General features: G+C 39.4%; 1 protein-coding gene across 11 annotated transcripts in view; it reads right to left on the bottom strand.

The window, feature by feature from the left end:
- LOC110982478 (actin-binding LIM protein 1-like) overlaps window positions 1-12,345 on the bottom strand; it is a 141,301-nt gene that overhangs the window by 39,394 nt on the left and 89,562 nt on the right. For 10 of the 11 annotated variants that reach the window (XM_022240900.2, XM_087145094.1, XM_022240899.2 and 7 more), the window contains 5 exons: window positions 11,225-11,317; window positions 6,692-6,873; window positions 5,063-5,189; window positions 3,172-3,265; window positions 1,114-1,201 (listed from right to left, as the gene is read on the bottom strand). In XM_022240900.2, the coding sequence (XP_022096592.1) occupies window positions 1,114-1,201; window positions 3,172-3,265; window positions 5,063-5,189; window positions 6,692-6,873; window positions 11,225-11,317 (584 nt within the window). The remainder of the gene's footprint in view (window positions 1-1,113; window positions 1,202-3,171; window positions 3,266-5,062; window positions 5,190-6,691; window positions 6,874-11,224; window positions 11,318-12,345) is intronic. The other variant, XM_022240904.2, reaches the window with a different exon arrangement.

Raw genomic sequence — 12,345 nt, forward strand, 5'->3', positions numbered from 1 at the left:
TTCTTGAACACAATCTGTAATTTCCAGACATCTTATGTTCTGTACTTCCCAGACATTTTATATTCTGTACTTTCCAGACATTTTCCATTCTTATCAAAATCACTTTCACGCCCCAAATGCAAGAGTTTTTACAATATATGTTGATTTAAAAATTTTTTACTTTGTCCACTGACGGCATTTGGACAGCTTTTTGACCGACGTACATATGACATAATACATGTGGTCGTGCATGTATGTCACTGTGCCATGACTGCAGTCACTTTACTGGACAATGAAGTGGTGTTTATTCTATGAAACCACTTCATAGTTGAGGGGAAAAAAATACAAACTCGAAGGTAACTTTGCCGACCACTACTCAAAGCCATGAAGAAAACCACTTTTAGGAACCACAAATGATCTGCAGTTGACCTTGCCTGTGCATTATGCATGCATTCAGGAACATCCTGTGATCAATGGATTTTTTTGCAAGACAAATAACACGAGCTGTGATTTGAATGTAAAAAATGACCAGTGTTTCTCTTAAGTTTTCACTTTGCAGTGAACCCAAAATTAAAGTAGGAAATGATGGAATCTTACACTAAGTACATAACAAGCCCCCAAATTGGCCAATTTTGACAAATGACTGGAAGTGCAGATAGTGTGTACAACGGTTCCTTTAAACCAAAGTCAATGCACTTCTATTTCAATTTTAAATTAACTTCAAAACTGACTCTTTTTTTAGAATTTAAACCACAATGCACTTTCAGCCAGTAAAGAATGAGAAATTATGTAGTGAAAAGCTATAAAACAGTGCACACAACAGAATTATTAAAGTGCATTTAATTAGAACAAAATAAAGGAATAAAAGAGTGACTTTTTGCAATTCCCGGGGAAAAAACATTTTCTTCACCCAACTTCAATACATCTGAAAGATTGATCAGTTTTCAAAAGTTCTTTTTTCTACACTTGAACAACTGAATATAACAAAGTACAATTGCTGTCTAAGTCACACAGTGCTGTGCTACATTACACAAGCACTAATATCTTATATACATGTAGAATACAATCAATATTTGGAAACCTGTACTATGGAAGCAACACACAGATAAAGCCACTACCACATGACCAGCTTACCCTGAATATACATATCCTCTCCCTCTGAGAAATGGCTTCCACATCGACCACACCTAGCACAGGTTGGATGGTATCTCTTATCTCCAGCCTACAATGAGACACAAACAGAGGGACGGACGATAAACCTTGAGCTGCGGCAGGAAATTTTGTGGAAACACGCTCACTTCAAGTACATGTACGAGCAATACAGCCTTAATTAAATTCATGAACACAAGCATTCTTTTATAGACAGCAGATCTACTTCTGGGGATTCTTGTAGAAATCTTCCTGTGACATCAACTTTTTTTTCATTGTGCAGCACTGCTGTAGAGTTGCATGTGTGTACATTTTAGTGTACAATGCTATCTGACCAGGATGCATGGACTGGTTGCCGTGTTACCATCAAGCTTTAATTGGCAGTGGCGCAGCACAGCGGAAACCAGTGAAGTCTTCGTTCTATGCATAGATCAAGTAATACTAGGTGCGTGTTTTCACCATTGCAATACCGAAATGCGAAGGGAACTTGTGAAAATGACGGAAGTTTCTTTCCAAAAGATGTGAATGTAAACAGAAAAACAAAAACTACAAGCTTTTAGACATTAAAACAATTGTTGAGAGGTGTTGGATGAAGACAGAAAAGACAGAATTAATTTTTTTATTTTCTATTTCTTAAGTGTGTTTTTCTAACTTAGGGGTATAAATTTTACGGTCGCAACAACAAATTAGGATTGGTCACATAACCAGAAGCTGAACTCCTTTTCTGGCCTTAAAAAGTGCATTTAAATCCAGCCAGACTGGCCAATCAGCCGTTTTGGTAGAAGTTTGACTGACACAAATGGGCATGTGTGGCTTGAGCCTGATCGATTTCATTGCATGTACTCAACCTGGGCAATCAAATTTTCACAAGGGCCAGTGCGGTGCACTTCCCCACTGGCCCTGCGGGGCACTAAGAGATTGAAGTTAATTTTGACCCTTGCAATGACTTAGAATTGTAAAACTGCAACAAATCCAAGAAGCTTGTTCAGCATTTTCACAAGTTCGAAAGCTATACGTACATGTATACATAAAAGAACATGCAATGCTAAATAAATTAATAGAACCTAAGTGCTCTTAATGAAACCAGCAACCAATAAATCTGCTTCCATTCCTAAATAGTTCAAATAGTACCTTGAAAATCTTACTTGCCTTTAAGTTTCTCTACAACAAACTGTAACACATCACAGATTCCCTAGTGTACTGAAATTGTACCCAACCAGTGTGGCTTGAATTGCACCAGAAACCACTCATTCAATTTAAAATGCCATAATCTGGCCCCAAGCCCCAGGATATAAGAGAAATATGAATATCCCCAACAACAAGCTCAGACAGCCTGGTAGGGACTTCATAACTGTGTTCTTGTTCCTGACTACATCACTGACCTCTAGGGCAAATGCCAAGTAATAAATCTCAGCACCACCCAACACCCTTGTTTCAGAACAGAATATATGCTGCTTTTATTTTAAATCCAATTTTGGCAAAACTGTGGGAAAATACCTGTGTCCAAAACTGAAAGAACAGACTAGAACTAAATATCCTGCATGACAGTTCCCTGTGTACTAATTATCTTGAAGAATTCAATGTTAAACAGCAACTCCACACAGAGGTTACATGTAAAAAGTATATTTACAACGACAGTAACACTGAAGAAAGCCTGACCTTGCCTGTAACAGATCATCAGTTTTTCAGTAGAAGGTCCTTATATTGAATAAGATGAATGACTATACAGCTACATTACAATGTACAGAATACATTACTTTGGTTAGCGAGAAAACTACTCTTGATTGTCCTGTCCTTTTTATAGCTCATAGAGGTAAACTCTCGCATATAACTTCTGCTTTAAAAATAGACCCAAACATGTTAAAATAACTTAAATGTTTACAAAGCTTATTGTTTCAAAATACAAATGACAGTATACAACAGTTTCAAAGTCCTGTCAAAATTTCTGAACTCTCAGTTTTAGGCTTTATATTGCATGATGTACACTCCTACATGCATATTTCATCTGTTTTCTGCAATAATATCGCTGGTCCTGGGTCTTACCTCCAAAACTCTCCCAGTGATGAACTGTTCACAGTGGCAACATCGCACTCCAAAATTCTGCTGATAGTGCTTTTCACAATACGGCCTCCCTTCTCTGAAATATCAAAGGATTGAACAATTTTCAAGGGATGAGAAACACAGCTCAACCAGAAAGCCATGAAGCAGTTTTCATTTCCCTAATTTCAATCTTGGACATTTATAAAATACACTTTCAACTACAGTGGAACACAGCTGTAACAAGCACGACAGGGTCCACATAAAATTATCAGTACAGCGGTCATTTGAAATAGCAATTATTAGTCACATATGCACACAAACTCAAGCCCAATCAAACCAGTGGCTGCCTGCATGAGGTAAAAGAACATGCAAAAATAAAAACACAAAAACATTGAAATTTCTGCATTATGTTAAGAGTAGGTTACAGCATTGGTAAAATCCTCAAAATCGGACTGCCATATAATCCCAGAATATCTTACTTAAAAGAAAGTGCCTGACAGCCTCAGTCAGTTTGCAAAAAAAATTCTGCCCAGAACACTGTAGTTTTCGAGAGAACAGAAACTTTGTTCCCTTTTTTCACGATGGTCGCCCGACATTTCACTTCATACACCTCATTTGTTAACAGGCACCAATTTTCTTGGGCGTAGTGTTTGCAAATGTTGTGGGAGTCTCCATGAATGAACAGGTAACACTAAAGCAGCTAAAAATATACCAGCAGAAATTCACCGAACGTACTGTAAACTGAAAATTAGAAGAAAGCGTGTGTAACGTATAAAGTATAAAATAATTTGGATCAGTGTGAAGTTAAATTTTATTTAAGGATTTTCTTCACATGAAAACATTGCGAATTCAAAATCACCCCTAGAGCATAATAGTATGATCCAAATATGGTGGCCGTTTTGGAGCTGCCTAGAGGGTGTCTATGGCTAAAAAATACTGTTGAAAAATAGTCCTCAGTGCCCAAGAAAAATGAGGGTTGTCACTTGAAAAACGGCTGCAAGCAGACTTTGTAAAAATCACTTTTTGGGGGGTAATTGAGGGAATAACTCAAAATGTAATCGGTTAACCCACAGAAAATTGAAAAGAAAGTAAAAGATTATAGACCATACAATAATTTAACGTGTGTTTCAGATGCCTCAGGGATGTTGGTACCCATATTATTGGGCCCCGAACAATGCTGATTTTACACTGTTTTCAATGGGGCCTGAATTGGTGGACATAATTCCCTCTTTGCCCATACATGTAATTAAGGGAATAAATATGTGCTTGGCCGGTCTTAAACGTTAGTTTCAGACCAGCCAAGTACATACATGTACTTGTATGTATTCCCATTGATAAATACCTTTTTAGTCAGTTTTTGGAAGCTTATGTACATGTCCGAAGTCAGCAAAAGAAATATCGGACAAGCATTTTTGAAAACGATTGAAACTAACAAGACATTTATCAAATATTTCTGCAAATTAAGGATCAAATGCTAGGGTCTATCTGCATATTTATTTTTAGGTCAAACACCCCAGCTCTGTACTATTTGAAGAGATTATTTTACAAAATTTTCCACACTAGAGTCATCAGTGGTGCATAGATGTGCTTGTCAGCCAGTCTACACGGCCACCTGAGGACACACACATGCAAGGCTACCAAGAACAATACAGACTGCACCACATGTTGGCCACTGTTCTATCGTGAGTGCAATTTACCTCAACTTTGAGCTATTATCGTCAGTTCTAAATATCTTCCTTTTCTACAAAGCAAAGTTGTAATGTTTGGTAAAGTACACAGCAAATCTGGATGTCAAGGAGGATGCTCAGTATCACTTAATGTTCAATAAAGTTGTATTTATTATAGCGCCGTTCCACTGTACTATAAAATAGTCCAGAGAATAGCACCTATTTACCTGCCCATATATTCCCCACTAAGGAGCTTATTGCATACAGTACATTGGAAGCAGCCAACATGCCAGTGTTTATCCAGTGCAATCAGAGCTTGTCCATTCAAAATCTCTTTTCTGCAATGGGCACAACCTGAAAAAAAGAGAAAGTATGCCTGGATTAATTCTAACCATACCATGACAAGTTCTTGTATGGACTGCCTACTTTAGTTGGTATTAATTACACTTTGTCAAAATCAAAGTCCTAAACATATTTGGATTGGTCTTTATTGCTTACTTAACTCCTATCTAGTTAATTACAGTAACTGCCTTTTTCAGCTGCAGTGCTCTCTGTGGCTTTTGGTGGGAGTGCAGCACTACTGACATGATCTTTGCTACCCTGCTACTCCAAAAAAAAAGGGAGACCTCTATCTGGCCTTTATCAACTGGACGGTAGCCTCTTTAACCTCTGCCTTCTTCAGGCCAAGACAAAGACCTTCACAGAACAAATCTCTGACCTCCACTATGCAGACAATGTAGCCTTTAATTCCTTCTCACTCAGCTTCTGGGTTGCAGAGGTCCTCTGATGCCACCATGGAGGCCTACGACATGTTGACCTCATAGTTAACACCAGGAAGATGCAAGCTCCACCCAGTGTTCCCATTGCAGCTGCACATGACTTCTCCATCAGTGCTGTGCAGCTTCGGTACATCAATAGCTTCTCCTACTTCAGCTCCATCTTCACCATCTCCTGTGATCTCACGGATGAGACCCAGTATCGCATCAACCTTGCCTTTGCTGCCTTTGGCCGTCTCACAAATCATGTTTCTCAAACAGAGCACTCTCTATGCGCACAAAGATTGCTGGGTACAAGGTTGTACAATGCTGTGCCGTTGTCATCCCTACCCTGCTTTTTGGCAACGAGGCATGGATCCTGTACCAACGACACGTCAAGATGTTGGAGTCCTTCCACATCTGCCGTATTTAACAGCTCCTTGGCCTCCAGGGGAGGGACAAGGTGACACACACCAAGATCCAGAAAAGAGCCGGCATAAGTTCCCTTGAGTCAGTGCTTCTCCGCGGACAGCTGAGATGGATTGGCCACGTCATCAGGATGCCTGCCAACTGCTTGCCCCGTAGAGTCCTGTGCGGCTAACTCACTCAAGGCAGCCACTCTGTGGGTGGGCAGAAGAAGCACTATAACAACCACATCAAGACCACAATCGAGAAGTGGGCTGTTCCATCTGAAGGACTGGAGATCCTGGCGGCCGACAGCTACTTGGTGTTAAACCTGTCACGCTGCAGCTGCCCACTTCGACAAGGCCTATGATCGTGCTGCAGACCATCACCGTGCCCGTACACACCAACACAACACTGCTCCTGCAGTTCCACCTGACTCTGATTTCCACTGTCCTGTGTGTTCCTGAAGATGTGCTTATAGCACAGGTCTCTACAGTCACATGAGGAGTCACATGATGGACTACCTTAATTAACTCAACTCTGTGGCAAATCCTAGAAACAGATGCCTATAGCATTTTGACGCTGGCCAAATAGATACTTGAATAGCTTTGACCAGTTCTAGTCTAGGGTCAAGTACATAACAGCATACATTTATGACAAGTTAAATGTAAAAGACCTAAACTTGATAGTACTTACGGATGGTTGCAGTAACTGCCTGTTTGGGTTTAGCACTGGAAGTCTTACTGAACTTGGAGCTCTTTCTTTCTTTGCTTGGCACTGTGCCATTGGCTGGACCCTCCATGGTAGCTGGAGTGCATTTTGAACACAGCACTTCATTGCCATTATATGTCACCTTCTCACCAGGTGCTATGGTAAGTCTGCATACAATAACACAAGACAAGAATTAATCTTTGATATAGGATGAAAAGACTACTGAGGGTTTGCATGGCTGCCATCTTACAGGCCAGTACTTTTGTTCCAAAGAGTATGCACAAAGGAGGTTTCTCTGTGGAACAAAAGAACTGCACTGCAAGATGGCTACCATGCAAAGCCTCTGTTAAAATTGCCCTTGAACATATCAGTTAAATTGGTTTGTTTTATCATCCAGACGTTGCTGCCGTACAAAGCCATGTGAAATCACTTCTGTGAGTTGAATCAAGCTGATCATTCAAACAAAGTAAAAGTGTGCAAAAACTGTCAACAAATGTCAATAATTTTACATGTACCGCAGCCTTACAGAATATCTGCTTTTGGAAAGTACTGACTCTGGTGTATTTAGAAACCCCCATCAAGAATTACGGGTAACCGATTATGTCATATGTTTTGAACCAGCTTTCCCAGGTTGCTAGCAGTCAATGTACATGTATGGCACTGCACACTAATACAATTTAATTACGCAGCATTCATATGACTGCAGCAGAACTTGATTGCCTTTTAATACTTGATAAACATAAAACCGCACAAGGCTAAAAACTGACAATAATGCATCAAGTTTGTCTTGGGGGAAGTTATACATCAGATACTATTATTCGTGTTTATGTGACTTTCTGAGCACATTACTTGATCCATGGAGGAAGGACACTTCCTCCATGCTTGATCTTAAAAAGTGAGTACCTCACAAGAATGAATGAAAAGTAGTAATGTTAAAATGATCTTTGCAATTAATACATATTAGCAAGCCAGATGTAATTATTTGTTAAACATCTGCATAGAATTCCGTGTTCATACCTGTATGAAAACTAAAGCAATTAGTAACGCAGTTATCCTGTTGAACCAAGAGAAAATCTTTGTGATGAGTAATTAATTCCCTGACTTTCATAAAATGACCTCAACAAATTGTGGTAGAATCACTGTTCCCTTTCTGCATACTCTCTGTGAAGCCTAGTAGATCTTTTGATCAGGACACAAGGATGTTTTTACAGTATAAAGGAAACTACTAGGATCTAGCATTAAAAGTGAGAATATCAAACTACAGACGTAGGTGTGCAGACATCCAATAGCCTGGACTGCCAGAATTCTTGGGACATACACTGCTCAGGATGTCCGATGAAATTACCTTTGTCTCACTATGATGACACAGTTGAAACATTCCTTGTTTAACAAGTAGTCAATGGGTTAATAAAGCAGGATTCCTTTTTCAAAAACATGCTATCATTATACATACACTGTTGTCAGCCACTGGGTCATCCTGATATTGTTACAACACCATGCTGAAACTCACTGTATACAAACACACTTTGTGTAAGGAATCCTGTAACAGGCTGTTTGCGAAAGGGATTTTATCAAGTGCTAAAAGAAACACACTGTGAATGTGCTTTGATAAAAAAGGGATACATTTAAACCATGATCAATTTAAGTCATGCAGTGTTGTAATCTGACTCCACCACAAGTCCCTCTACAAGTCCCTCTACAAGTCCCTCTACAAGTCCCTCTACAAGTCCTTCCACAAGTCCCTCCACAAGTCCTTTCCGGTCATAAATAACAGAATGACAAAGGATCGTTTCTGACACAGTTTACATAAACAGGTTATGACTTAGCTCCAGAGTAGGTGACTTGTGATAGACTTGAGAAAGACTTGAAGGGACTTTTTGATAGACTTGATTACAACACTGCATGCAGATAAGATACATATATATTAATTTTGAGTTAATGTTGCATTGTTAAAAAGGTCTCAGAGTAAGGTGTCAACATAGTTTTCAAGGGCTTCTCTGAGGGTAGGGAGGAAACAAAGCAAAAATGGAATCACATAGCAGTTGAAAATAGCTAATCTGAGAGGGTCTAATGATCTTAGAGTCTCAGTAATTCCCCTGAACAGACTCCCAATGATTAATTCTTAAGCAATAAGCAAAACTACTGAGTCATTTCATATATTCTGATATCCAAGGATGTGAATTAATGAAGAAATTATTCCTCAAAAGGACTGTATTTTCAATGCCAAACATTGTGCATTATGAAGAAACTCTCAGAAGTAACCATAGAAAAAGGCTGAACTTGTATCGATCATGGATAACCCTGTTTGCGAATGGGAATGTTCTACATACATGAATGTACACCATTGGCATTATTGGTCCATGTGAATAGAGAAGCATGTAAAAATGTTGGTCATTTCATTGCAGAAATTACAGGTTGTGTGTGGTGAAAGTACATGTTTCAAGGGGTGGTTAGCCGGACTTGGGTACAGTTCTAGTGAAGGCACATGTTGCATTGTGCATGATTAATATGCCCAAACATATTAGAACTTCACAAGAATGTAAAGAAATTCATTATCAGTAAAAACGTGAACTTTTAGTTCAATATGAAAATGATTTTGATGTTATGATCAACTGAAGTTCATGACCTCAAACCGCAATGGAAAAAATTTGGGCTTTTGCTGACCTGTTTCATGAAAATGTGCATTGTGCAAGAGTGGTATGTCCAACTTTAACAACAGTGTTGTAAAAATGACCAGAAGGTGTTACTGGAAAAACTCCAAGGATTAATGCACGAAAAGGAAAATGCAGATATTGGAGAAAATGTTGAAGGGGATGCTGTCTTACCCCCTTCCCTTCTTTCGGGGTTTATGCTCTTGGAATTATAACACATTTAAGTGACATGTCATATGGGACAAAGTTGGGCAGAGAAAATAGGCTTGTCTAATCCAAGTTTTGAAGAGGGTGACATGCTGATGTGTACGACTGTGTTTGTGAGTGTATTTGCCAGCCTGCACTTTAAAAATTCTTTCTGAAATCACTTATGTGATGATGTCTGGTCAAGGTTTTGATATTTAACTGCATGTACACAAAACGGTGAAACTTATCCAGCTATGTACATGTACACAAAAGGAAAATTACATGCCTTTACTACATTTTCATTTCATTTTCAAAGTTCAAACTATTAGTTTGTATTAAAACTTTTTAGTAGTTAAACCCTTCGTGCTGGGACGCGGATAGAGCCCCCGTAAAAATTGAAATGCTCAGCCCGCTTTTCAGCTATTATTCTTGTCCCACACTTGGGTGAACACAGTGAAAGACGGCAGACCCTGGCTCTTGTATATATGGTAATTGGTCTTTGTGTGTAGCCCAGAAATGAAAAGAGCGAATTTGCATCATAATCACCAGCTTCACAATAGTCCCCACTTTGAAAAGAGGCAACGGGAATGTGGAAGCTTGAGTAGAGCCGCATGCCTCTGATTAATCAGCTTCTTCACCGTGTAATTCAAGGCGTGCAGAGCACGCTGGGCAACAAACCGAGAATCTGCGGTTTTTCAGGTGGCCTTTGTGGCTAAGTGAAGCTGGAATTCTTGGAGCAGGCTTTCGGGAAGAAATTCCCGTCGTCAAGGGATTAAGAGATTGTTGCTTTAATAGGGTGAGTCCTAAGTGGATGGAAAAAAAACAGCAAATTTCAAACATTCCATCAAAAAATTACAACTTGTCAAAGAACAGATGCTTATTGGCTGTGCAGCAAATTTCATTGGCTTAGACAAACTGAAAAAGGAACTCCAACAACTTCCACAAAAATTTAATGAGACAGGAAGGTTTGTTAATGCTATGAACTACAGACAGAAATAGTTGAGAAATATACCCTCCCCCCACCTCAAAAGGGTCCTGATTAGAAACAAAATGTAAGCAAAATAAGACTGTCCACCAAAATGTCAAACAGGAACAGTGGCAGTTTTAAAGCTATTCCAATTAATCTGAAAGCCAAGTTCACAATTTTGCAGAAACCCATTCAAATGACAAATAAATGTATGGTATGCAATAGAATGTGCATCAGTGGATCAATGGGAATGCCTTGTCACAATGCTGGCACCTACAGGAGAGTGTACCAGGGATACTGAGATCCCTACAACTGCAAGTGTTGTTCAGCTGGTTAGCAGGTAAATACATGTACGTTGCAGATTTATTTAAGTAATGATTATTAATGAATTGGAAAACTGAAGATGAGCTTTGCATGCACAGTTGCTGACACCTGTTAACTACAAAACACGGAAGCAGTTACTGGCAGAGGATTTGTTAACAGCATATCAGAGTAAAGAAACGATTAGTAAGCTTGGAGTTGAGCAGCCATGATCTACATGTGCTGTGATCCATCTCTACATGTAAAACATCCCTGCATTAGTTAATGGTGCATTCCTGTCACCACTTTCAGCCAATCACAGCACTGTGCCTGGTTTAGTGTGCCATAGGTTGATGGGTGTAGTTCTGACAGAGGGGTTGATCTCTCTAGTTGTGAAGAACGGAGAGTACAAACCTACAAAGGCTGCACTGAAGATGACAGTGAAGACAAAAACAGCAGCCTAGTTTCTTGTCAAGGGAAACTTCATCACCGCTATCGAAGGCATGTCTGGAGGAAACAATCACAACACAATGACAGCCACATGACAGAAAGAAACAACAGAAGAAAAGAAAGCCGTGTTCCCACTGGACATTTTTTGGTCAAACTTTAATACCGTGACAATGGTTACTTTTTCCATTTTAAGTCCAGTGTAGACATACTAGGAAGTTTTCCACTTGGTTACTTTTACTGAGCTGCACGGTCATTTCTACCGGCCAACTTCTGCCCAGGAAAAATTACCAAGAAATATTTCCCGAGACTGAAAGTTGAGTTTGCACAGCATAAATCAGTAAAAGCACAGGAAAGTGGCCGGTAGAGCGCACATCCAGCCAAAGCACAATGGTATGTTTCTCACAGGGAAACTACGCATGCGTGTTGCACGTTTCATTGCGGTATGGAATGTGGCGAACATTTCCTGCACATTTTTCCCTCTTTTGGTCACAATCATGCCAGATATTGTTATTGACACTGTTGGAAGATTAACTGCTGTTAAGAGTGCACCATTTCCAGATGATAATGAGGACAGTAACACTGTGTTTAAGGATGAAAACAAATGCAAAAAGGTCACGCAAAGCACCCTTCACAAGTCACTGCATTATCAGGTCAGTTACTTTTCCCGCAGTCTCGGTATAATTTTCCTGTGTTGAAGGTCCAACTGCAGACAGTGGTCACATTTAACCATTTCTCATTTGACCATCAGCTTGGTAAAACCCACGGGCAAAAAGTCCATTGCAAACACAGCTCTAATGCAACAGCTTCATTAATTCTTTTAGCAGCAGTCACATACACCGGTATGCGTATCTCATTGTATTGTATTGATTCATAAATAACTACATGTGCTATAATTTCATCATTTAAACTTGTCAAGAGCTTGTTGTGTAGGTGGTTTGAAATTGCCAGTGAAATACTGAGATTATGAAATACTATGTTCTCTGCCTCATCATGTAATATGCACTGTGCATGTATTAATCACAATATATTTAGCACCTATGCAAAAAACTAATAGGACCATACATGGGCCAAAAACATAACTTCAC

The sequence above is a fragment of the Acanthaster planci genome, linkage group LG13 (genome assembly GCF_054643075.1).
Source record: "Acanthaster planci isolate LZ-2023a linkage group LG13, COTS_SCS, whole genome shotgun sequence".
Lineage (NCBI taxonomy): Eukaryota > Metazoa > Echinodermata > Asteroidea > Valvatida > Acanthasteridae > Acanthaster > Acanthaster planci.